The sequence below is a fragment of the Lagenorhynchus albirostris genome, chromosome 13 (genome assembly GCF_949774975.1).
Source record: "Lagenorhynchus albirostris chromosome 13, mLagAlb1.1, whole genome shotgun sequence".
NCBI lineage: Eukaryota > Metazoa > Chordata > Mammalia > Artiodactyla > Delphinidae > Lagenorhynchus > Lagenorhynchus albirostris.
Genome location: NC_083107.1, coordinates 4,571,715 through 4,599,114, shown reverse-complemented (window position 1 = coordinate 4,599,114; position 27,400 = coordinate 4,571,715). Strand labels below are relative to the sequence as shown.

The 27,400-nt window shown below is 43.5% G+C and overlaps 1 protein-coding gene across 1 annotated transcript in view; it reads left to right on the top strand.

Moving 5' to 3' along the window:
- The window catches only part of SLC9A4 (solute carrier family 9 member A4), a 57,619-nt gene that overhangs the window by 15,416 nt on the left and 14,803 nt on the right, over window positions 1–27,400 (top strand). The window contains exons 3-8 of the mRNA XM_060169551.1: window positions 14,233–14,492; window positions 15,729–15,946; window positions 18,712–18,914; window positions 19,481–19,567; window positions 23,591–23,661; window positions 26,251–26,412. Coding sequence (XP_060025534.1) covers window positions 14,233–14,492; window positions 15,729–15,946; window positions 18,712–18,914; window positions 19,481–19,567; window positions 23,591–23,661; window positions 26,251–26,412 — 1,001 coding nt within the window. The remainder of the gene's footprint in view (window positions 1–14,232; window positions 14,493–15,728; window positions 15,947–18,711; window positions 18,915–19,480; window positions 19,568–23,590; window positions 23,662–26,250; window positions 26,413–27,400) is intronic.

The following is a 27,400-nucleotide window of genomic DNA, read 5'->3' as shown; positions in this document are numbered from 1 at the left end:
GAGGAGAGAGGCTGCAGATACCTTTACAAGTAGACAGTTTCCTCTGGCCAAGAATGTGGGTATATACAAGGGAGGCGGAACCCAACAAGTGTGGTCTTGAGCAAATGACTCCATCCTTTTGTGCCTCGCTTCCTCATGTGTAAAATGGGAACGTTTAGTCTGACCCCAGAGGGTGTTTCTGTGGAGGCTGTGAAATCAGACACACAGACGCCGGCACCTGGTAGGTGAGGAATCAGAGTCCCGTTGCCCTTCCCGGGTTCGAGGGGAGGTTCCACGCAAGATGGACCATCTGGTTGGTGTCTGTCGGCCTGGAAATGGGGATCAGGCCTCAACCCCAGTTGGACACTAGGCGCACCACCCTCCTAGCACCAACAGGGAAACGCCCACCCGGCCCAGGGCCCAGGCATCTTCCTTCTGGCCTGACTCTCATCAAAGCCGCTGGAGGTCTGCCTGGTGAGCTTCCCCTCAGATCACAGCTGCCATTGGTCATCAGTTACGGTACTGGCCGTGGAGCCTGCGGGGGTGTGTGTGGTGCAACACACACAATAGCTTGGGTTGGCACTTGGACCAGGTTGGGCAGTGGGAGGGGCTGGGAGAAATGAAGGGCAGAGGGCAGCCCAGGGTTGGCCCCAGCAAACAAGGATGTTCGGGGGGTCAGATGTTCACCAACAGAGAAGCCAAATTTGACTGCTAAGCTTTCCCAGCTGGGAGACACCTTTACCTCACCGTGCCTGGGGTTTCAGCTGTAGGCTCTTGTTAACCAGAAGCCTGAAAGATCTGCTCCTTGGGCCCGCATAAATAATTCAGAGATGCGCTCAGGCAGTGCAGGGCCGCAGAGGGACACTTCAACCGTAGGTCGTTGGAATTCCTCAAATCTCTTTCAGAAACACTGGTTTGGTTCGTTGTCTTCTGGTTGAAGAAACAGATTAATTGAAGTCTGAGGGGTACAAGTGGGTTTTCCAGCAGCCTGAGCTGTGAGCCCCTGGTGGGTGGTTAGAACTAACTCCAGTTCGCAAGGGCAACAAGAAGAACTGATCCTCGCTGGTTACCAAGGTGTCCTTCCTTTTTCAGGAGGTAGGGTTGAGCAGATATGGAAATGGATTTGGAAAAGAAACACCTCTCGGTAGAAAAGCAAACTCTAAGCTGGGGACTCCAGACAGCCAAGAGAGTTTCCTAGTTCAGTGGTTTTCAAGAGACTCTTCCGCCCCAAAGAGCACGCCTGCATGCGTCCTCTGGGGTGTGTCAGGTGTGTCGGGCTTTGGTGTGGAAAAAATCTGCTCGGGGTCATGTGAGCAGTGCCACGAGCTGGCCGTTTGGAAGAGGTGGTGAGCAGCTAGTCTGTTCCCCCGTGGCTTCCTCAATGATTACGTAAAACGAACGGTCTCTGGCAGAACCTGTCCTGTGGCGGGCTCTGTCACATCACATCCAGGTGATGGGTCAGAGACGGAGCCGCTGGTTCTGTCCCCAGGCTGTGGTTTGCCCCAGTTCCCTCCTACTCACCTGGGATCACGTAAGCGAGCATTATACTAGCAGCACGGGAGAAAACGGAGAGCTCGTGAAATCCAACTACTTTATTTCAAAGTTCAGTCCTGTTTGATCGAGACAGAGTTCCCTTGAGTTTGAATCTTTCATTTATTCATTCGTCATTCATGAAAAAAAAATAACTGAGCAGTACTTTTTCTCAGAAACTGCTCCTTCTGTAACAGAGAAGGGCCAAATCTGACTCCATGTTGGCTCTATTTTTTTAACTTTAATCTTTGCTTTCGCTGCTTTTGTTCACTAAAAGGACACTGTCTATACACAATGGCCTGCCTCGGGGAACCCTGCCCCTCTGCCTGAAGGTTAAACCAAAGTGCCTTTGTTCAGGGAAGCATCCGGACCATGTCCACCTGCGAATGGCTGCAAGAAACAAGAAATGAACACATCCCCTCCCCGAGGCTGGCCATTCCAGGGGGTGTTTGCAAATCTTATGGCCTTTTTACTTTACTTCCTCATCTCCTCCCCCTCTCTGTGCTATAAAAGAAACTGGCATCCAAACCCCGAAAAGATGGTTATTTTGAGACACTGGTCTGCCATCTTCTCAGTCTGCCCAGCACCTCGTGTCCAGTTTATTAGCCTGTCGTGCGCCCAGCAGAGCAAACTTGGACTCGGTAACATTTCCACTGTGCAGACTGACCCTCTCAGAAGAAGCAAATCACTGAGCTAGTCTTCAGTGAATTGACATCTACTGGTCACAACTGATGTTTGCTTTTATAGTTTGAAAAGTTTGGAGGTTAAACAGCCTTAAAATGACTTTTCCTGTCCTGCAGGTGTAGTAGCACCAGATGGTGAAAGTCAGTCCTCTGGGCGTTTGCTTCAAGTTGGCAAGGTGATGGGAGGGGAAGATTGCTCAGACTCAGAGGGGCCGGGCTGGGCGGTTCCTTGAAGAGATCACGGCTGAGGAACAGGGGTGGGTGTGGGTGTGTGATTGCTATTAGCTCTGAACTGCTAAGTTTCATTTACCTACAGGCCACTGAAAAGAAATTTTAGGTAGTTTTAGAGATAGAAGTCTGGAGCCTGGGGGAAAGATTGGAGGGAGATACGTATGTAGGAGCCATTGGCAGGTAGGTGGGAATAGCAGCTATGAAATACGGCCAGTCCTCTCCCCTGCTGTTCTTCAGACTGAGGAGAATGTTCAGACTTTTTCAATTGAAAAGAATTTCCATAAAGAAACATCTTTGCTGCGCCCTAAATCAATAAAATCCTACCACTTACTTCTCTTTGTTAAATTTTCTGACCTCCGCTTAGGTCATCTTCCTGGTCTTTCTGAGATTATAAGCAGCTAATGATCAAGGATGTCAGTCCTAAGAGAGTCGGGAGATCCCATGTTTAATCTCCTGTCCTGAGTTTCAGATCTTTTTTCCCTTCCTTTAAGGAGTGAAGTATAAAAGCTTCTTCCCTTCGTCCCTTTCTTTAGCTTTTTTTTTAAATTGAAGTATAGTTGATTAACAACGTTGTGTTAGTTTCAGGTGTACAGCAGTGATTCAGTTATATATATATATTTCCAGATTCTTTTCCCATATACAAAATGTTGAGTATAGTTTCCTGCTATAAAGTAAGTCCCTGTCGGTTATCTATTTTATACGCAGTAGCGTGTATATGTTAATCCCAAACTTCGAATTTTTCTCTCCACCCCCCCCTTCCCCTTTGGTAACCATAACTTTGTTTTCTATGTCTGTGGGTCTGTTTCTGTTTGGTAAATAAGTTCATTTGTATCATTTTTTTTTCGATTCCAAATATAAGCGATATCATATGCTTTTTGTCTTTTTCTGGCTCTATCGTTCTGGAGGCTGCTACGTAACTGCTGGGTTCCTTATTTCTTAGTTAATTTCCTTTCATAGTCAAAGAAAGTGGTTGCCAAGGAACTGCTCTGTGACAACTGAACGCGCCAGTGCCCTTTCATACCAAATGGAAAATTAACGGGATTCGTTATTTAATTTCCTGTGTCAGGTTGAGGAATACAGTTTGTGTGTGTGTGTGTTATTCTCCGTACCTTTCCAGCATCTGATGTACAGTGAAGATCATTTCTGCTGTACTGTGCTGTGACTCTGAACTTACAGTGTTTTTTTTTTTAATAGATCGTTACTGGAGTGTAATTGCTTCACAATACTGTGTTAGTTTCTGTGGCAGAACAAAGCGAATCAGCGATGTGCACACACCAATGCTTTTTTACAGGTGTAGAGTCAGTACTTAGTTAGGCTTTTTTTTTAAGGAACTGGGTTTATGGCAAGCTCAAGCAATAAGGATTAATTAAAAAGATACACAAGACAATCAGGAAGACATAGATCTTCTATTAGTCCACTAAGGCTGCCATGACAAAATACCACAAGCTGGGTGTCTTCAACAACAGAAATGTATTTTCTCACAGTTCTGGAGGCTGGAGCCTTTCTTCCTGGCTTGTGGCCAATCACCTGCTTTGTCCTCGCAGGGGCCTTTGCTCTGTGTGCACTCCTGGTGTCTCTTCCTTTTCCTTATAAAGACACCAGTCCTATTGGATTAATGGCCCCACCCTTAAGACCTCATTTTAACTTAACCACCTCTTTACAGACCCTATTTCCAAATCCAGTAACATCCTGCAATTAAGACTTTATGAATTTTCTTTTATAATTTTTTAAAATTTATTTATTTATTTATTTATTTTTAACTGCGTTGGGTCTTCGTTGCTGCGCGCGGGCTTTCTCTAGTTGCGACGATCAGGGGCCACTCTTCGTTGTGGTGCGCTGGCTTCTCACTGCAGTGGCTTCTCTTGTTGTGAAGCACGGGCTCTAGGGGTGCGGGCTTCCGTAGTTGTGGTGCGTGGGCTCAGTAGTTGTGGCTCACGGGCTCTAGAGCGCAGGGTCAGTAGTTGTGGCGCATGGGCTCAGTTGCTCCACTGCATGACCAGGGCTCGAACCCGTGTCCCCTGCATTGGCAGGCGGATTCTTAACCACTGAGCCACCAGGGAAGCCCAAGACTTCAACATATGAATTTTGAGGGACATAATTCATCCCATAGAAGATGCCGCAATAACCCAGGGATAGGAAGTGCTTTATGAGGGATCTCACAGAGGCTGTAACTAGAACCTAGCTGGTTTTAGTGATTTCAGATCTTATCTTACAGTCAGCATGGACCAGGTTATGTTCTGGTAATAAACATCCCTCCAAACCTCAGTGGCCTACAGCAACAAAGGTATATTTCTTACCTACACTTCTTGTCTTCTATTGGCCAACAGAGTCCTCTGTCTATTCTATTCTATTCCATTCTATTCTATTCCATTTCATTCCATTCCATTCTATTCTTCAGGACCTGGGCTTATAGAGCAGCCATTGTATTGAGCACTGCTGGTCTCTGCCAGAGGGAAGGAGAGGAGATTCATGGAAAGCCTCACCTCTGAAACAAATGCCCAATCCCGTAGAGGACATATCGCTTCTGCTCAAAACTCATTTAAACACAAAATTTGGCCAGGCAGAGTCACATGGTAGAGGCTGGACATGCAGTCCTATCAGATGCCTTGAAGGAAAAGAAATACTGTGTGAACAGTGCTAATAACTATCATATTCTTACTCCAGAGCCCCTCCATAGATGCAACTTGGCCACTTGCTCAGACTCTGCTGCATTTTTGTAGATCTTTGCATTTCTCTTCCCTCTCCAAGTAGCTTCCACATAATCTCCTCCATCATCTGTCCTCTACTCCTTAGCTTTTATTATTCACAGTTTTTTGTGCTCATAACCCATCCCTCCTTATGGCCTCTCATAATCTCTTCATCTGCCTCATTAGACTTCTCTGTTCATCCACACCTGGTCCATTATCTCCATACTTCTCAGAAGACATGGTTGCTACAGCTCATAACTGAACAGAGGGTTCACCTCAAGCTACTTCGTGGTCCCTAGTCTATGAACACATTTCTCAAGGGTCTGTCAACTCCTGTTCTTGAATGAGAGGGTCTCTGGTTGAAAGCACTGTAGCCACACAAGGCTCCTCCCCCTCAGATGCTTTGTCATAGATGTTACTCTTACAAGGAGCCATGAGCACGGTGGCGACTGTGGTTATCAAGTCTAGGGGGATTGGTAGTCAAAAGTACGCAATCAGTTATCATTAAGCTATCAGCTCTCAGGGTCAAAGAAATCCAGGAGATTTAATATTGTGAAGAGCTTTTTCACTCCAGTTCTTAAGGATAGTTAAAAGTCAGTACGTTTAATGAACCTACATGGTTATAAGTTTTCTTAATTTATGTGAAGTGGTATAGTGTTAACCCAGAGTGTCCTGTAAAAAGTTAAGAATGTTATATTGTAGAGTACCAGTGAACATAATGCAAAGAGGTATGGCCAATAATAAAATTATAAAAGAATTCTAAAAAGTATTCAAATAATCAAAATGAATGCAGGAAAAGAACAAAACCAGAAGAGGAAAAGAGAAAACAGGTAATAAAATGGTAGATCTAATTCCAAGCATGACAATAATTATACTAAATCTTAGTAGACTAAACACTCCAATTAAAGGTCAGAGATTATCAGAATTGATTATAAAGCAAGACCCAAGTACATCCTATTTGCAGGAAACACAACTATAAAGATGCAGACAAGCTGAAAATAAATGGATGCAAAACTATACCAGACGTATGGTAGACCAGGCATTAGAATGCTGGTGTGGTTATATTAATGTCAATTAAAATAGACGCAAAGGTAGAACATTTTACAAAGATAAAGAGGGATGTTTCATAATGACAAAAAGATGTCAATTCATCAAGAACACCTAACAATGATGCACGTGTATGCACCCGGTAGTAGGGCATGAAGTAAAAATGGACAAATTTAAAGGAAGGAAATGACAATTCCACAACCACAGCAAGAGTTTTACTACTTTTCATTGAGAAAATGATAGAACAGATAGGCAAAATGGCAGCAACACACTGAGGAGCTGAGCGCTTTCAACCACCTTCTTCTAACTGATATTCATAGAGCGCTGTCCCCAGCAACTACAACACATACTTTTTTTTTTTTTTTTTTGAGGTACGCGGGCCTCTCACTGCTGTGGCCTCTCCCGCTGCGGAGCACAGGCTCCGGATGCGCAGGCTCAGCGGCCATGGCTCACGGGCCCAGCCGCTCTGCGGCATGTGGGATCTTCCCGGACCGGGGCACGAACCCGTGTCCCCTGCATCGGCAGGCGGCCTCCCAACCACTGCGCCACCAGGGAAGCCCCATACATTTTTTTCAAGTTCAAATACCATGTTCATCAAAAAAGACCACATATTTGACTGTAAAAAAAAGCCTCAATAGATTTACAAGCCGTTCAATCAGAGTGTGCACTCTGTCCCCAGCAGAATTAAATTAAAAATAAATTACATTAAGGAATATCCCAATATTTGGAAATTAAACAATACACTTCTAAGTAATCCATGATTCAAACAAGAAATTACAAGGGAAATTAAAAAATACATTTAACAAATGGTAATGATGTACCAGAGGAAAATGTATGGCTTTAAATGCTTATAGTAAAGATTTTAAAGTTCTAAAATCAATGACATATGTTCTACTTCTTCAGGTAATTTCTTCAAACTAAAGAAAGGAGAGCAAGGTAAATCTAAAGTAAGTAAAATAAAGGCAATAGTAAAAATAATAATAAATGATAATAATAGAATAAATAATAAATTAAAAGCTATAAGACATCTTGCCTGTATCTTAAGGAAAAACTTATTCTTCATAAACGCTTTCAAAAATAGGAGTGATCGGGGCTTCCCTGGTGGCGCAGTGGTTGAGAGTCCGCCTATCAGAGTGGCTAGAGCTGATGGGATATGGAACTACTGGAAATCTCATACATTCCTGGCAGGAATGGAAAACGATCCAATGTCTTTGGCAAACAATTTGGTAGTTGCTACAGACTGAACGTCTGTGTCCCCCGGAAATTCATATGTTGAAATCTAATCCCCAATGTGATGGTATTTGGAGGTGGGGCCTGTGGGAGGCGGTTAGGTCATGAGAGCGGAGCCCTCATGAATGGGATTAGTGTCTTCATAAGAGAGACACCAGAGAGCTCCCTCGCCCCTTCTGCCATGTGAGAACACAGTGAGAAGACAGCTATCTAAGAACCAGGCTTTCACCGCTGAATCGCTTTCACCACTGAATCTGCTGGTGCTTTTATCTTGGCCTTGGCACCCACCGGAATTGTGAGAAATAAATTTCTGTTGTTTATAAGCTACCCAGTCTATGGTATTCTAGCCGCCTGTATAGATGGAGACAGCAGTTTCTTACATTTTTAACTTGTATGTACAGCGCTGGCTACCCGTTCTACTCCTGTATACCCAAGGGAAATGAAAACATAACTCTGTGCAAAAGAGTTGTACGTGAATGTTCATAGCAGCAATATTCCAAGAGCAAAAGCTGGGTGGTGGGCAGAGGCAGGAAACCAATGTCTTTCAACAACTGAATGGATGGACAAATTGCGCTTTAGCCATATAGTGGAATACTACTCAGTAGTAAAAAGGAATGAACCACTGATCCCTGTAACAACAACCGCTGAGTTGAAGAAGCCAAACACAAAAGGGTCTGTACTTTATTATTCAATTTATATAAATAAAAATTAATCTGTGATGACAACAGTAGAACGGTGGTTTCCTGGTGTCAGAGTTGGAGGGAGGGATGGACTTTTAAAAAGGAATGAAGAACCTTTCTGGGTTTGTGGAATTGTTCTAGATCTTGACTGTGGTTATCTTACGGGTGTATACAGTGGCCAGAGTTCATTTGTTTTAGATGCAGCTTACCATATGTAACTCATTCCTCAATAAAATTGATCAAGAAAAATATATCAGCACGTTTGAAATCGACTCTCCACCTCTGCTAAGGCTTGGGTGGTGGGCTGCTGTCCTTGGTCATCGTTCTGTGTGTTGGAAGGGCTTTGCAAACTTTTACGGTGGTATCCATAAAGGGTTACCAGTACTATGATCTTGGGAGGTTGGTGAGCTTGTTAAAAGTAACAGGAAAGGACCATTTTCTGAGACTTCTCTGAACTGTTTTTTTGTTTTTTTTTTTTACAGCATCACGTCTGACACCAAATGTGTGCGTGTTTTTTCCCATACCCACTCTCCAGTTACCACCTTGGTGTCTTACAATTTAATTCCACGCAGAATTAGCACAAACCCCAAAACCCCACAGGCTTAAGGGCTCAGTCCCATAAGACTCTCCAGCTTCAGACACCAGTTCCGAGACTGGACCTCTCATATGTCTGACTGACTGGTTGTAAAATTGGGGGTTCTCACAACCCCTCCTCAGGTTTGACAGTTTGCTAGAGCAGCTCACAGAACTCAGAAAACCCGTTTACTTTCTATGGCCCGTTTCTTAGGAAAGATGCAACTCAGGAAGAGCCGAATGAAAGGGATGCGTAGGGTGAGGTAGGTGGGAAGGGGTGCAGAGCTTCCATGTCCTTGCCAGGGGCACCACCCTCCTAGCACCAACCTGGAAGCGTTCTGAACCCCGTTGGTTAGGTTTTCATGGAGGTTCTATTACATAGACATGACTGATTAATTTATTAGCCACTGATTATTTTTTTAACTTTTTATTTTATATTAGAATATAGCCGATTAACAATGTTGTGATAGTTTCAGGTGCACGGCAAAGGGACTCAGCCGTACCTGTGCACGTATCCATTGTCCCCCACGGCCGCTGTTTATTGAAATCAAGCTCCAGCCCTTCTCCCCTTCCTGGAGGGGGGATGAAAGTTACAACCCTTTACTCACTTGGCTGGTTCCTATGGCAACCAGTCCCCCTCCTTGGGGCGGGGTGTGGGCGGGGTGAAACCCAGGCAAGAGTCACCTCATTAGCATAAGCTCAGGAGTGGTTGGAAGGGGCTCATTACAAATAACAAAGATGCTCCTCTCCTCCGTACCACTTAGGGCATTACAAGATTTTTAGGAACTCTGTGCCGGCTGCTGGGGACAAAGACAAAATATTTATTTCTTACTATGTCCCAATATTGCTCCTCCCCACTGAGTGAAGAGGGTGAATCTAATCTTGTTTTCCCTTAGTGCCAAGGCCGTGTTTGGGCTTTAGCATCGGCTGAGTTTTTCCTTTCAATATGTAAAAAATACACACACATGATTGCGATTTGAAAGAAGTCCAAAGAAAATCTTTCACAACCGTAATGACATCCAGAGCCGTATAATTTGAAAGATAAGAATTGTTTTTCGTGCAGTCATATAGATTGTGTCTGTAAGTGTAGTCTTCTTAATTATATGTACCACTTTAGCTTCTGAAACTGCCATGGCAGGGTGCCCTGGTGTCCGGGGACAGGGCTGGCCCCGTTGACTTTCCCAGGCCCTAGGAACAGAGGGGGTAGCTACTTATAATCTGGAGAGCTATGCAAAAGAGTTTTCGTTTGTGGCCTCAACATGCAGATCTTTGAGTCTCAATCATATTCCCTGAGTTTCCTCTGGATCTGAGAGTCAGATAAACTCCCAGGTCCCAAGTTAACTCATTCAGACTCGTCTTTTTTGAGTCTTGTGCAAGCATCTGGCTCCTTGGAACGTGAGCACAGCTCCAAAGGTACAACACCCAGGGCTTCTAAGACCCATATGTGGGTTGCTCCGAGGTCAGGCAGAAGGTGAAATTGAACTAAGCAAACTCACTGAGTTGGGATACAACCACTAAAGTTCTTCTGGATTTGTTTTGAAACCATAAATCACAATTTTCTTCCAAACACTCAGCCAGGATTTTTCTTAGAACATGGCTTCACTTTTCTAAAATAAGATAGACCCATATTACAGCAGTTTTGTAAAATATGGTTGATACACAAGGAGACAGCTAGATATTGTTCAGGCCGTCCATGCGTCAGACACACAGAGGGTGTTAGATGTGCAAGAGGTTTATAGGGGACACTCTTGCCAGAGAAAATGGAGATAGAGTTCAGGGAGAAGGGAGAGCAGAGTGACCCCAGGGGAAAGAGAGGGATGGAGGGAAACTGGATGCATTTCTACAAGAGTTTATCAAGCCCATCCGGAGTCTTCAGGCCAAGGACACCCATCAGAGGAGTCCCGCACCTTCCGGAAATGGACCTGCTTTAGTAACCTTGCCACACTAGGTCTTTGGCTGAGATATTATATTATATTATATATAATATTGTATATATATGTTTATATACATATATGTGTGTATATATATACACACACACACACAATGTTTATAGTGGTTTTCTCGGGAAATAGTAACATTTTTGTATGGGGGGAGGTTCCTTTGTACTTTTATATCTTCCAAAATTTCTGCACTTCGGTATGTGTATTCTTAAATCTGGTTTGAGACTTCGACAAGTCTCTCTCTCTCTTTTTTTAAAGTAATCCCTTTCCTAATTTCAGAAATTGGCAATGCTCATGGCGCGTGTGCACGCGTGCGTTGTGTGTGTCCTTGCTTGGGCCAATTTGCACCAAGCTTCCTGATTCTTCTTTTTCACCTTCCCCAGATTCTCCTTCTTCCAGAAAATTCACTGGAAACATCTCTTTGGGATAAGAAACAAACCTGTTTATAACCTTCTGTCCACTTTCCCTTACCTAAGTGAGTTTGTAGGTTACTGGCTGATAATTATTGTACACTAAAAATTGGGAACTAATCCAGACACAGAAAAACATGTGTCCTGGGCTCTCCAAAGAAGCATAATGAATCCATTTGGAGAACAAGCCCCAGATTAGGGTCTTATGAAATTCGAAATGAAGTTGTGCCCTGAAAGGATATATAACTAAGATCTTCTAGCCTATTTTACAAGTTAATTGCATTGTAAGGTCATTTTGGCTACAAAAGCTGCATTGGGTTCAATAGAGTCCCTTCCAAAATTCATGTCCACCCAGAACCTCAGGATATGATCTTATTTGGAAACAGTTCTTTGCAGATATAACTAGTTAAGAGCTTATTTTGGATTAAGGTGGGCTCTAAATCCAATGACTGTTGTCCTTATAAGAAGGCAATGTGAAGACGCAGGGGTGACATATCCAAGGAAGACTATAGGAAGACAGGAGCAGAGACGGGATTGATGTGTCCACAAGCCAAGGCATGCTTTCCAGATTGCGTCCCTCCCAGCACCTTCAGAGGAGGCATGATCCCGTCCACCCCTTGCTTCTAGACTTCTATCCTCCAGAGCAGTGAGAAAATAAATGTTTGCTGAATTAAGCCACCCAGTTTGTAGTACTTTGTCACAGCAGCCCTAGGGAACTAACATAGAAGGCAATGTGACAAAGCTGCTCTGGAGAGGGGCACGAGGACCGAGAACTCATGAGCAGAGGGGTCATTGCATGCCTTCCTCACGTTCCCTCCCCTCCATCAACAAAGTTCACTAGATGAAGCATCCTAGATGGGGATTGGTAATACATGAGCTACGTTGAGGACTGGTCCTCTCCGCCTACTCACAGTCCAAAGCCGAATGCTGGGCTGGATACGATTCTTCATCTTCATGTGCAAACAGATAGCAAACAGTGTGTAAAGAGTTTCCTTCATGGCTCCGGGTCACCCAAGAGCAGAGATGCTCATCCCCACAGACTAGCTGGTTCTTCTGCTTCTCTCTGTTAACTAGAGAGTGCAAATGAGATGAAGGGGGGGGCTTTGTTTTAAATGCACCCTGACAGTTTATGATCACGACCATGAACAAGGTAGCAGCCTAGGGACAATTTGCAGGTGATGGTTCATTGCCAGCCTCTCCGTGGGAGAACATCGATCTTCAGTCACAAAGGTGATGTCATGGGAAATCAGCAGAGGCCATGCACCAAGGGGACCTGGAGGGGCCAGGACCGGGAAGGGGACCTGGGAAGAAATGGCTGCAGCTGTATGCAGGTAGCAGACCGTGGCTGAGGGGTCAGCATGAGCACAGGGCAGCTAGCAGTTTGGTAAGCCCTGGGGGTGAAGCCAAAGCAGAATCCAGACGCCTTGAGGGCACCCTGAAGAACAGAGGGGCCGCTAGTGTCTTTGTCAGGAAAGATGAATTGGGGATGGAGAGGGAGTAAGCAGGAGGCAGAGTGTGGGATGATGCCCAGAGGGGAGGGGAGAGCAGAGTGTGAGGGAGGAGAGGGAATGAATGGGACATAGACCTGCCTGTGCTGGAGGCCCCGCAGCACTGCTGCAGTTCTTCAGCGCACAGAATACCATCACGGACATGGTTTCCTGGAGTTTAACTTCTCCCCCTGCTCTGATTTTGTCTTGGTGTAAGCAAAGTTGATAGGTGTGTGCTGTGGTTTAGCAGGACCCTTCAGGGTCTGGAGGCCTCAAAGGTCTTCATGTCCTGCACTGATCTTACTTTACTTGTTTATGTGTCTCACTGTGTGGCAGGTGGCCACTTTTCAGAAGTTCAGTCCAAGTTCTGGGTTGCCAAGTGGCATGAAATAGCGATAAACCGATCCCTGCAGCTTCATATGAATGTGGAAATAAGCAGAGAAATAGTAGGAAAATTGGGGAGTGTGTATCACGTGGACTGGAGTCGTTTGGGGGACTCTAATGAGATACTGTATATGGAAAGCAGGTGGGGTCCAACCAAGAAAGAGAAAGCACACCGTAGGTTAAACAGAGAAATTTTAACATCAAAATTATCAACTATATGGGCTTCCCTGGTGGCGCAGTGGTTGAGAGTCCGCCTGCCGATGCAGGGGATGCGGGTTCGTGCCCCGGTCCAGGAAGATCCCACATGCCGCAGAGCGGCTGGGCCCGTGAGCCATGGCCGCTGAGCCTATGCGTCTGGAGCCTGTGCTCCGCAACGGGTGGGGCCACAACAGTGACAGGCCCGCGTACCACCAAAAAAAAAAAAAAAAAAAACTATAATAAAGGAATAGCTACGAGACGTAAGAAAACTTTTTAGGGTACCCTAGGGCTGAGGGATGACCCCCAAAGGAGGACAAACTTGGAAGGGGTTCTGAGCTCCCTGGAGAAGGTGTGGATGGGCCCCTGGACAGCAGAGAAGCTGGCTGATTTAGCCAAGCTAGAGCTGGTCTGGACCTGATGGGCGAGCAAGGAGGGCAGACAGGGAGCAGTCTTCTGCAGTCAGTGGCACTGGGCAGTGGGAGCCTGGGTTCAAGAGGGGCCAGGGGGCCTTCAGAGGAGCAGACTGCATGGCTGGGTTCACAGAGGAAAGCCTGCAGAGGTGGACCCCTGGCCACAGGCATGCTGCACCAGTGCCATGCTGGGGCTTTTTTGTCCTGTGTCAAGAGGGTGTGGAGAGATCATCAGTCAGCTGGAGGATGCAGGGTGGCAGAGGGACCACTTGCAGGCCCTGTGGCCCTGACAAGACCCCCTGGAAGCTCTCACGCACACATGGCTGACTCTCATCCCTCCCACGGAAGTTGCAGGAAGCCCCTACCTCCTGCAATGCCCCTCAGTTGAGCAAGCTTAACATGGTGCTCATTTTAAAGGAGAAATAAAGGAATGTCATTGTATATTACCAAGCCTATGTTGGAGGGTGCATCTGGAGCCAGAGGAAATCAATTGATAATGACACAGAGCTTAGTGAAGAGACTGGCGCGTAGTAGGTGCTCAGTGATTGAAAGCTGTGAGTGTTATACTTCTTACTCGGAGAAACAATAAATTTAAATTATCTGGAAGGCATTTGAATGTTAGGCAGCCGTGTTAATATTTCTTGTTCTGTAATTTTTGTGGTGTATTATTTAACTAGACACAAAGTTAAGAATCTGTGTGTAAGCTGTTTCTCATTTCTAATTCATGTTTACTTTTTTGTTTTTTCATTTTCTTTTTGTCTAGGTCTTATATAACATCTTAATCGCCTTCACAAAGATGCATAAATTTGAAGACATAGAACCTGTGGACATTTTGGCCGGATGTGCCCGATTCATCATTGTGGGGTGCGGGGGAGTATTTTTCGGCGTCATTTTTGGATTCATTTCTGCGTTTATCACACGTTTCACTCAGAACATCTCAGCAATTGAACCCCTCATCGTCTTCATGTTCAGCTACTTGTCCTACTTAGTGGCTGAGACGCTCTATCTCTCTGGCATCCTGGCGTGAGTACAAACCAAGGACCACCTCTCATCCAATAAAAGAGAGTTTAGGACCACATCTGGTGGACCAGGCTTTGAGAAAGGCCTGACTCCTAATGCCAATCTTCAAAATCGTTTCAGGATCCAGGTTTTTTGAACTTTTGTAAAATCCAATTCAGGTCCTTTGCCAAACAAATGTTCTCTCCAGCATTTGCTTTTGCTCTGTTCTGGTGATTTTCCTGCATAGCAATTATAAGGTCAATTTATAACTCTCAGAAAAGCTGGTGCAGAGAAGAGCTGGGGGAGGTTCAAGGTTAAAGTCTCACTTCAGTCGTTATTTGTTTTCCTTGAAAAATGCATTATTTTAAAGTTAAAGGGAAGCGTGCCGTGAGCTACTATCATTCCTGGGCTCTGCCTTCTGCTACTTCCCTCAAATCACATCACAGCTCCAGGACTGGTCAGTGTGGAGTGAAACTGGGTAGATGGGATAAGACTAGAAATTCAGATTTTTTTTCCTAATGAAAAGATCTTTGAAATGTTTATCCTTGTGTAGATCTTGGAATGAAGCTTCTCAACTTGGCTTATTGTATCTGATCATGTTGCCTTCTTTATGACATCATCCTCATACCCAGCCACTTGGGCACAATGTTATTGTATAGAAATATTTATCTTAATTAAATACAGTAGTGTAACGTCTAGGCACTCATCATTTTCCCACCTTAGAAGTGAGCAAACTACTAAGACAAGGCAAAGTCCTTTCTTTCCCATCCAGACTTGCTAAGTGGCTCTAGAACAGAACATTTTAAAGGAAAAATTTCTCATTAAAATTTTGTAGGAAACATTACAACGTGAGGGGGTCTCGCTGAAGTATTCTTTCTAGGTAACTGCACTGGGTTATTTTGGTTTAAGGCAGGTGAAGTAGAGAGTACGAGGTGGGGCTGACAGAGCTCATGATGGGGGTGGAGGGAGCAAAATAAAAACAGTCCTGCTTCTGGCTCGTGCATGAATTGTGAGCCATTTTGTTGCGGGAAAACCATGTCAAGCCCACCTTCCCTACCACACTCAACTTGTGCAAGACCCCTTAGGGAGGAAGAAGAAAGAAAATCTCAGGAAAAACCTGCAGCCAGAGAGAGGATTGGAGAAGACGTTCTCTCTGGATAGAAACAGGATTTGTGTCTCTGTACCATCACCAATAGGGAGGACTTTCCAATGAGGGGCAAGGTCTTGTGGCTTCTCCCTGAGACTCTTTTCCTTTTGCAGAATCACAGCCTGTGCAGTGACCATGAAAAAGTACGTTGAAGAAAACGTGTCCCAGACTTCCTACACGACCATCAAGTATTTCATGAAGATGTTGAGCAGCGTCAGCGAGACCCTGATCTTCATGTTCATGGGCGTGTCCACCGTGGGGAAGAACCACGAGTGGAACTGGGCCTTCGTCTGCTTCACCCTGGCCTTCTGCCAGATCTGGAGAGCCATCAGTAAGACACAGCAGGGCCCGGAGAGTCCCACCTGCTTCTTTTTTTATTTTTCTTATTCCTTCCTGCAAGGTTAAAGCAAAAGCAATGGGGTGATGCCAACTGGTTTTACTGGTTAGGGGGGTTTGGGTACCTTGTAGTGACCAGGAATGTTCCCCGTTTGCTTCCTCAATCAGTTCAGAATAATCACTGGCCGATAAGTTTCTGCACTGAAGCAAGGCTGAAGCAGAAGCACTTGTTTTTAATTGAGAGAAAACTCTCACATCTACACATTTAAATATAACTCAGTACATTCATCCCTTGCTCTTCACTTCTTTGCCAGCTTATGAGTTCTTGCACCATAAATCAGATACAGATTATAAACTGCGGGCTTTCTTTTATACTTTTGTTACAGGAAAAGTGAGATCTCACAAACTGTAAGGCAAGTACTGTTAGAAAACCGTCTCCTAAATATTACAAGTGGTTTTAGTGAAGGGTTGAGTGTGATATATAGAAAACAAAGGAAGTGAATCTCTATTTTTGAAAAGTGCTTAGTAAAGGCAACTCTACAGTGTAACTGGTGTCACCCCTATAAAATATGCCTAACTTAAAAACACGAGGTGTCTTGACTAATGGCTTTTAATTTAACTTGTATATTTATGTTTCTGGAGCTAGAAAGAACACTCAGTACTGAACTACAAGATATGCTTTACCTTTTGATTAGAAGAGATTATAATTTTAAATGACTTCAACCAATATTTGAAGCGTTTTTTTACGTGAATTTGACCAGTATTTTCAAGCCAATTACTCAAAGAGAAATTGGAGAAATGGCTAAGAATTCATCTTGAACATATCCATTCTAAATTTAGAATGGTTTTTAGGATTTAGGCAAGAATAACAAGCATGTAGAAATATTAAAAATATTCATAAAAATAGCTCTGAATATATGTGCCTATTGGGTCTCCAGGGGAGAAAAGAATTAAGGATTCTGTGATATAAATTTATAATCTCACAAGTCCTACCAGTATTACTAACTAGCTATTTGACCTTGGACAGATAGTTAACTACTCAAAATCTTCTTCCCCAACCACAAAATGGTGGGTCTGGACAAATTTCGTAAGTCCCTTTCAGTTCTAGTACTGTAGGGATCTACAGGGCAGTAGGGTTAATGTCAAGGGGAGTACCACCTCAGAGCTTCTGCCCAGCCAACAGGCATAGAAACCAGCTGGGAGACTAATGTTGGGGAGACCTCACGATGCTTCGTGACCAGCCACCCAGCTCCTTCATTTTCCATCTGAGAGAAATGATGTAACAGTTCCCAGGAGAATGACTTGGCCACGTCACAGCGAGGGACAGAGCCAGGTGTCGGAGTCCAGCTCTCCCACTCCTGCCTGACTCATCCTAGCTAAGAATAGTTCAACTCATGAAGGCTTACAACATAGAAGGTCGTGCTTTATGTTATTCATAGGTATTAAATTATTAAACCTTACGTCCACCTTCTGGTGTGAGTACTCAGTACCTCCAGAAAGCAGATGAGAAGATGCGTACATGAAAAGATTGACTTTTGCCCAAGGTCACAGGACTAGCCCGTGGAGGAGCCGGGACAAACAAAACAAGATGAGAAAAATTAAATTTTACTGTGTCCTGCACTGTCAGTGTCCCTACTATCAGAGGATGCTAGGAAAGAATAACAAGAATGTAGAAATATTAAAAATATTCATTAAAGTAACTCTGAATATATGTGCCTGTTGGGTCTTCAGGAGAGAAGAGAATTAAGGGTACTCTGGTGTAAATTTATAACGTCACATCAAGTCCTATCACTGTTACTAACTAGCTATTTGACCTTGGACAGAGAGTTAACTACTCAAAAGCTTCTTCCCCAACCACAGAACAGTGGGTGTGGACAGATTTGTTAGGTCCCTTTCAGTTCTAGTACTGTGGGGATCTACAGGGCAGTAGAGTTAACGTCAGTGATGCTTGCTGTGATGTCTGTGCGATTAGAAACCACATGAGGATACCGAGAGGTTTACTGTTCTCCAGGGAAACCTCTGCTTTGATGAGTCAGAGCATCAGTGAAGGGACCTTTCTCACTAGGAACCACTGCATGGGTGGCAGCTCAGCCACATGGGGATGGAAAACCAATGTGGTAGAAAACACCTCTGTGTTTTCAGCAAGCTCTCCTGCCCTCCACCTTCCACTTACTGACAGTAAGAAACCCCTCCTTGGACCCCTTGCCAACTTCCTTCCTTTTTTGCATCGAGCCTCAAGAAGAACCAAACCAACCACAGAAGATCCGCTCACCTGCACAGACCCCAGGCACTGTGAGGGCTAATGTCACCTTCAAAATCACACACCTCCTCTGCTGACCCAGGGAGAGTATGAGCTGATAAAAATGCTTCTACCCTCCAAGTGATACCCTTGCTTTTCTTAGTTTTGAAAGGCTGAGCAAAATTTATAAAATAGATTAGAAAATATATACCATTTCTTATATCAAAAGTATCAAGATTTATTACTTTAAATACACACACACACACACACGTGCACACGCACAGAGGCAGTCATGCTGGGAAACTACCAGAGAACACTTCTGACTTGAAGCACTGCCGTCTCACAGCTACCCAAGAAGTAAAAAGTTTTGTAAGCTGTTCTGTTTGGGACAGACTGCCATGGGTGTGATGGAATTAGGTTGCCTCGTTTTGTGGGCACATGCACACGACTTGGGTTCACTAATGCTGCTTTGTCTCCTCGTTCGTGACCCTCTGCTCTAATACGTATTTCCCCCCTTCTAGGCGTGTTTGCTCTCTTCTATATCAGTAACCAGTTTCGGACTTTCCCCTTCTCCATCAAGGACCAGTGCATAATTTTCTACAGTGGTGTCCGAGGAGCTGGAAGTTTTTCACTTGCGTTTTTGCTTCCTCTATCTCTTTTTCCTAGGAAGAAAATGTTTGTCACTGCTACTCTAGTAGTTATATATTTTACTGTATTCATTCAGGTTGGTAGAATTTCTTTCATATTTGAAATAAGTCGATTCTTCTCAGGATTGTGTATTAAATTAGTAAAATACCAAGAAAGGGACACTTTATCTGATTTTCAGACAAGTGCCCAAACTAAATTCCCAAATATTTCTAGATCATGTTTTTGGTCATCCTGTAACCTCGACATTTTGTGACCTTTTAATTGATAAAATGTATCAATCAAAATATCCCTTTGTACAGGTGACTGAGAGCTCGCCGGATGTCTATTACTGAAAATGAGATAACAATGGGTATTAAATAGTTTTTATTATAGCTGGTATTAGCTCTCAGCAAACTAATGGGAGGTTATTTTAAGGAATGAAACTAAATCCCTGCTTTAAATTATAGACATCAGGCCTATTTTTATTGCAGAGTGTAAAGGTATTAAGTAAGAACTAAAGTAAACACTGGAGCATTTATCCAGGAGAAACTAGTACAAAACAAAGACATTAAAATTGGAAGTTCTAAATTTGCAATAGATTTGCTCTCTATCCTGACAGTCTTCACTACAACAAAATGCTTTATTTTGTGGTTTATGATCTAGGGAATCACAATTGGCCCTCTGGTCAGGTACCTGGATGTGAGAAAGACCAATAAAAAAGAATCCATCAACGAAGAGCTTCATACCCGTGTAAGTTATCTCTTGGTCATAATTAATAAGTTGATCAGACGTTCCCTCTTCGTCACCTATGGGAGTGATTTAGAACTTTGATGAGGTGTGTATATGTCACTAGACATGGCCTCTTTCCTCTCCAGCTCCACCAACAGTGACTGTACTAGTTTCCTGGTGCTGCTGTAGGAAATTATCGTAGACTTAGTAGCTTACATCTTACAGTTATTATCTTACAGTTCTGGAAGTCACAAGTTCACAATGGGTTTCACCGGGATAAAATCAAGATGTAGCAGGGCTGCATTTCTTTCTAGGGGTTCTAGGAAAGGGTCTGTTTTCTTGCCTCTTCCAGCTTCTAGAGGTTCTTGGCATTCCTCGGCTTGTGGACCCGTCCTGCTTCAAAGCCAACAATGACCAGTCAGGGCTTTCTCATGCTGCATCACTCTGATACTGACTCTTCTGCCTTCCTCTTCCACATTATAGATCTTTATGGTTATACTGGGCCGATGGGGGTAATTTAGGGTATTCTCTCTATCATCAGGTCAGCTGAATAGCAAACCTAAATTCATCTGCTATCCTAATTCCTCTTTGAATAAAAACTAACATGCTTGCAGGCCCTGGGGATTAGGACCCTGGACGTCTTTGGGGATCATACATTCTGCCTATCGCATCTGTTCTTTGCTCTTCAAAGACTCATGTCTGTTCCACATGCAAAATACATTAACCGATCCCAACATCTCAAAAGCCTCCATCCACTATAGAATGAACTCAGAGACCAAAAATCTCACCTACATCTTGTGAGTTCAAAAGACCCAACTCTCAGCATCTCAACCATCTAAATCAAGGATGGGTGAGGCTCTAGGTATAATCCGTCCTGAGACACAGTTCCTCTTCACTCTGAACCTGTGAAACTCAAGAAACAAGTCATCTTCTCCCAAAAACGCACTGGCAGGACAGTCATCAGATAACGGCTATAGATACTCCTTTTCCAAAAGGGGGAAATATGGAAGGAAAAAAGGAGTCATCTACCCCAAGCAAATTTCCAAGTCTGCCTGGGTTTCCAGTCCTGGTTTCCAGTCCTGGGAACAATCTTCTAATGATTCTTTGCTCCACCTTCTGTGTTCTCCCCTCCACCCACTGAGTCATAGTTCCTTTTTCATGAACAGTAGCAGGTGTTTGTGACTTATTAATTTTGTTTTGTTTTGTTTTGTAATTTTTATTGGAGTATAGTTGATTTACAATGTTGTGTTAGGTCCAGGTGTACAGCAAAGTGAATCAGTTATATGTATACATATATCCACTGTGTTTTAGATTCTTTTCCCATATAGGCCATTACAGAGTACCGAGTAGAGTTCCCTGTGGTATACAGTAGGTCCTTACTAGCTATTTATTTTATGTATAGTAGTGTGTATATGTCAGTCTCATTCTCCCAATATATCTCTGCCCCGCTTGCCCCCTGGTAACCATAAGTATGTTTTCTACATCTGTAACTCTAGCAGCTTATTAGTTTGTTCAGCCTGCTTCTTGCCTGTAGAATGTGGGGCCCAGTAGCTTTCTTTCATTTCATCTTCTCTCTCTCCCTTTTGGGTCCAAGCTAGCATTGCTTCTGTCAGGCTTCAACAAGGGGAGCAGAACTAGTAGGAGATATATAATAAGAGCTTTGTTGTAAGGAATTGGCTCACCTACTATGGGTGCTGGGTAGACAGATCCAAAATCTGTGGGACAGGCCATCAGGAAGGGTGGACTGGGACTCTCAGGCAAAAGCAAGTGGAATTTTCTTCTGCTTTATTCTTCAGGCCTTTCGAATGATCACATCAGACCCACCCAGATTATCTAGGATAATATCCCTTACTTAAAGGCAACTGATCAGTGACCTTTAATCCTATCTACCAAATACTTCCACAGCAACATCTCAATGGGTATTAATAATAACAGGGGAGTAGCCTAGCCAAGTTGACACCTCAGAAAACTATCATGATGAATAATGTTCAGGGTTGCCTGACTTGCTTCCAAAATTATTGTTCTAAAAGAGAAAGAAAGAAAGAAAGAAAGAAAGAAAGAAAGAAAGAAAGAAAGAAAGAAAGAAAGAAAGAAAGAAAGAAAGAAAGAAAGAGAGAAAGAAAGAAAGAAAGAAAGAAAGGAAGGAAAGAAGGAAGGAAGGAAGGAAGGAAGGAAGGAAGGAAGGAAGGAAGGAAGGAAGAAATCATTATTCTAATGGAACATGGGATTTTCTGCTCTTCCTGAACTTATAATAAAGAAGGGTAACAGCTTCCAGTTCAGCAGACATGGCCTAGTGGCAGTTTTGGTGACAACTCTGATAAAAGTGAAAATGAAGTCGATCATGGTCTCTGTTTGTTTTAAGTTTTAAGTCCGACACAGTATTGAAGGGATGGCATTTCATGTGGCTACAGGAAATAGAAATGAGAACTAATGTATGGAAAACATAGGGTGAGAGGCTTCAGCTCTGTTAATGAAGAGTGTCTGGACAGTTGCTTGTATGGCTCACCCAAAGGTGAAGTGGATGTGTGCAAGCAATAACCGGAAACACTCGGCATAGTTGCTGTACAAGAGATTCAGGCTTGGAGGGGATGATTGACCCACATAATTTGGAGGTTTCTTTCATGCCTGAAAGTCCATAACTTTAATGCTGGAGAAACTGATGAAGTCTTTCAAAATCAGACCTGAATTTCATGGCCAAAGTCACCTAAGGAAATAAAGTAATTTTAATTCCAGGAAACGCAAATGAAAAATTTTCAAGGCCATTTGAAACTATTCAACAGATGGGGATAGGGAGTGAGCATTTTATAATCAGTAGTGCTTTAACCCGATTGAAGATTTTTGTTTCTATCTTCATCCCCTCTGTTCATTATTTTAAGAAATTAGATATATACCTAAGACAATAGAACTGGAATATTTCACCCCTTTCTTATTTTTCTTTTTCTCAAAAAAAGGTATAATTATTGGTAGAGAGTACATAATTATTTCAGAATTAATTTAGTATTTTAATTTATTTTGCAAAAAAAATTTAGAAGCCATGTTAAACTTCAATGATTACAAATTTAAATTGTTTGTAAAGTAATAAATTATGAAGAGACTGTGTTTTTTCCTAAATTCCTATAAACAATTTGGATAAGGCAAATGTAGTATAATTGGCTTGGATGGTGAGATGTAAATACTGAGACAAAATGATCAGATAAAAACTGAGGCGTTGGGGCTTCCCTGGTGGTGCAGTGGTTGGGAGTCTGCCTGCCGATGCAGGGGACACGGGTTCATGCCCCGGTCCAGGAAGATCCCACATGCCCCGGAGAGGCTGGGTCCGTGAGCCATGGCCGCTGAGCCTGCGCGTCCAGAGCCTGTGCCCTGCAACGGGAGAGGCCACAACAGTGAGAGGCCCGCGTACTGCAAAAAAAAAAAAAAGTGAGGCATGGGAATTCCCTGGTGATCCAGTGGTTAGGACTCTGTGCTTTCGCTGCTGAGGGCGCAGGTTCAGTCCCTGGTGGGGGAACTAAGGTCCCACAAGCCATGTGGCACGGCCCAAAATAAAAAGAAAAAACAAACAAAACAAAACAAAAACTGAGGCATATAGATAAATTTTGTTGTTATATGTTGCTATTATAATAGAATACCTGTAGAATTATATTTTCAGGAGTCGTATAAATTGGATACTGGCATATTCTTTTCTTTCTCAATGAAATTCAAAGAATTAAAAGTTAATTATTAGGCTTTATATCCATTTGATTTCAGTAATGAGAAATTTCCTAGATCATTCTAGAAAAATAGTATTCAAAGCAAAGCAGGTACCTTGTTTTCATTGCAAGTTATGTGCTTTATTAAAGAAATTATCTGCAGAGGCTTTGTATCACGAAACTAAGTGGTGTTACTGGGAAAGGCATTATAAGCGTCCGTTACATGAACAGTGATGGAAAAGAGGGTGTGCTCCTGGAAAGTAAAGCCCCTTTGTTTTCCAAGGTGGATTAACCCTCTTGTGTGTCTTGTAGGGTTAACGTTTCATCAGCAATCATTTCCCTGTGTTTGGTTTTGCAGCTGATGGATCACTTGAAGGCTGGAATTGAAGATGTGTGTGGGCAGTGGAGCCACTACCAAGTGAGAGACAAGTAAGGAGGCAGAGGTCTCACCACCAAGGAGGGATATATGTGACATGCAGAACCTCAGAAGGTTCCACTGGAAGCTAGGTAGATGGGATAAGATAAAAGTAGAAGGAATCCTGAGGAAGGTGGCCAGGAAGATAAAGGGCCTGGGAGCCATGCCATACAAGAAGCAGGCAGAAGTCCTGGGAAATGGAGAGCTACCAGGTGGAGGAAGCAGTGAACTTGGGCTTGGTTGCTTTAGAGGAAACTAGTACAACTGACAAGTGGAAATTAGAGACACCAGATTTAAGTTTAAAACAAGGACAAGTTTCCCAGTGATACGAGAAGCACAACCAGGGAATAACAGGCTTCAAGAGGCTGCAAAGGAGGGTTGGTGAGTCATCAGGGATCCTGGGGAAGAGATTCCTCCATCGTGGGGGAGGTCCTTCTCGCATAACGATGCCGGGGGCCCTCTTCTCCACAACATCTCACATTTCAGAGCTCATCCTCTTCTGGATTTAGTCTACAGCCATATTTCTTAATGACGTGGCCCTGAGGAGAGTTTATTGAGGATGAGGAAGACGAGATTTTTGAAGTTTTACACTGCTGTTTGGAGGATGTAGGCGTTAGCAGTAGTTCAATTAACCAAATGGTAGACATTTCCAACATATTGATGTTGGTGATGCCAAGAGAGACTAGATCTTTAAAATTCTGGCTCTTGCAGGGTGGTGGCACAGAAACTGAGAGCTTTTGAGTGGGATTTTTTTTTTAAGATTTTTTGATGTGGACCATTTTTTAAAGTCTTCATTGAATTTGTTACAATATTGCTTCTGTTTTATGTTTTGGTTTTTGGCTAAGATCATGTGGGATCTTAGCTCCCCGATCAGGAATCAAATCTGCACCCCGTGCATTGGAAGGCGAAATCTTAACCACTGGACTGCCAGGAAAGTCTCCTGAGTGGGATTTTTTTTTATGAGGTAGAAAGAAACATCGTTTTAGCAGTCCTTACAGTGTTAAAATAGAATTTAAATTCTGTGACTATCCACCGATCTAGAATTTAGGCCATGGATTTTTTTTTTAAGTTCAAATGCCATAGTTATTCCAATGAAGCATTATTAAATATTCTTCCATTTAGCCGAATCTATACCTAACTTTCTAAACTGTGTCAAGAGCAGTAAGACACCCTCACTGTGTTCTAGGTCTTCACAATGTAGTACATGTGATCCTGGGGGTGGGGTGGGGGAGAAGAGAAAGAGCCTGAGCAAATAATTATGGTCAATATGGTGCATGTTGTAACAGAGGCAAATGCATAGAACTATAGCAATACAGAAATGGGAGTGGGTTTGGAAAATAAATGAGTTCTCCAGGCCAAGAAGAATGGAAAGCCTGCCAAGCAACCACAGTAGCAGCAGTGTATTTCCATCTGCAAAGCCAAGGGAGAACATGTCATGGTTTGGATATGGGAGAGTGACAAGGTGAGAAAAAGGTGAGAAAAAAGGAGGACATGACTGGAAAGACAGGGACACGCTTTTATGGTACAGAGCTAAGGAGCTCTCTACAGCCATTAACACTATAAAGTTCTATTTGACCTTTAAAACTCATATCAAAAGGCTATTAAGGGCTTCCCTGGTGGCGCAGTGGTTGAGTCCGCCTGCCGATGCAGGGGACACGGGTTCATGCCCCGGTCCGGGAAGATCCCACGTGCCGCGGAGCGGCTGGGCCCGTGAGCCATGGCCGCTAAGCCAGCGCGTCTGGAGCCTGTGCTCCGCAACGGGAGAGGCCACAACAGTGAGAGGCCCGCGTGCCGCGAAAAAAAAAAAAGGCTATTAAATAGGAGAGTGGCATGGCCATACTTGACTTTTGGAAGGCAAACTACAACAGCCATAAGGAAGCTGGATTAGAAAGAGAGGAATTATCTTTCACATGATCTCCTTAACTCTCCTGTGTTATCACTATTCGTCTCATTTTATTTTATTTATTTATTTTAAACTTATTTACTTTTGGCTGCATCGGGTCTTAGTTGCAGCACGCGGGATCTTTCGCTGCAGCACGGGCTTCTCTCTAGTTGTGGTGTGCAGGTTTTCTCTCTCTAGTTGTGGCATGCGGGCTTATCTCTAGTTGTAGCATGTGGATTTTCTCTCTCTAGTTGTGGCGTGTGGGTTCCAGAGCGCCTTGGCTCTGTCGTTTGCGGCACGCAGGCTCAGTGGTTGTGGCCCGCGGGCTTAGTTGACCCGCGGCACGTGGGAAGTTAGTTCCCTGACCAGGGATCAGACCCATATCTCCTGCATTGGAAGGCAGATTCTTTACCACTGGACCACCAGGGAAGCCCCTAGTCTCATTTTAAAGATGAGCAACCCTGATTACAGCTTGTCCCTTCCTTTTGTTTGGTTGATTTTCAATGTATTCAGGTCCCTAGGCCATTCTTTCTTTATTTTAAAAAATGTATAAATGCTATGATTATTTTTTTTTAAATGTGTTCAAAGTCACATGTGTTCCAGGCACTGTCGTGGTGTTTTTCAGAATAAAGTTAAGTGTAGTTTGTTTCTAGAAAAAGGATATACTTACATAACACATACAGAGACTGAGGATTTCCAAACTGTTGGTTTCCATTTTTAGGTTTAAGAAGTTTGATCATAAGTATTTACGGAAAATCCTAATCCGAGAGAACCTGCCAAAATCGAGCATCGTTTCTTTGTACAAGAAGCTGGAAATGAAACAAGCTATTGAGATGGCAGAGACCGGGATACTGAGTTCTACAGCCTTTTCCATGCCCCACCAGTAAGTGACATCTGCCCTCGATCTAGACTTTCAATGTCAGAATTACAAGGGGCACTAACTCATTGTTCCATTTAAAGGTACTATTAGGAGTGAAGAGGCAGAGATATGACAAAGGAAAAATGGAAGAAATAAGATCTAAGTCTTGGCATCTTATAGCTTGGTCCATGCTCGATCTGTTTCACCTAGTTTCTGAAAATTACTTTCTAGCAAAAAGATGAGAGTTTTTTGACATCTTTCTTTGGGAGGGCGGGGCAAATGAATTTATAGAAGATCTTTAGCATATGTTACAAGTCTTCCTGTTTAGACATGTCTACCCTTTCACCCGTGCTCATTTGCTTCTGCTAATCTTGCTGTTGTCTTTGTCCCATAAGTCATCTCTCTTCCTGTCTTCTATGAGGAGAGACCAGGTCAGCATCCTAGGATGCTAACTTGGATTTGGGCATGAGTGGTATAGGAGCAAGAGGTGTGGTGATTGGTGGGATATTTAAAGAGAAGGCCGTGTTTGTAATTGTGTCTCAGGCAAAGATCTGTGTGCAATTGGGAGAATGCCGCGTTTGTGTGAGACCAGCTGTGAACAGGAGCAAGGAGGGAACTGGCTACCAGTGGGACAGAGGGTGGGGTAAGACTGATTCATACCCCATCATTACAAGATGATGCCCTTTGAAGCCTGGTGCTTCAGTTGGAGTATCTGGAAACCAATTGTCCCAAGAGCTGGTTAGACATTTTTTAAAGCTGCTTTAAGTCTCTGACATTTACCGAGAACTCCTTGAATGTCATAAGAATGAATTCACCCCCTCCCTAAAGATGCCCAGTTTTCTCCCAAGAAATGGTTTACGAATTGGGGAAATTAGTCAGAACGTATATTTAGCATAAGGAACACCAGGTCCTCCATCCTGACATCCTCAGAAGATAATGAGTTTCAATTATCTCCCCACATCCTCACCTCTGAAAAGCAAGTTGAGAGAAGAGCTAAGAATAGATAGCAATG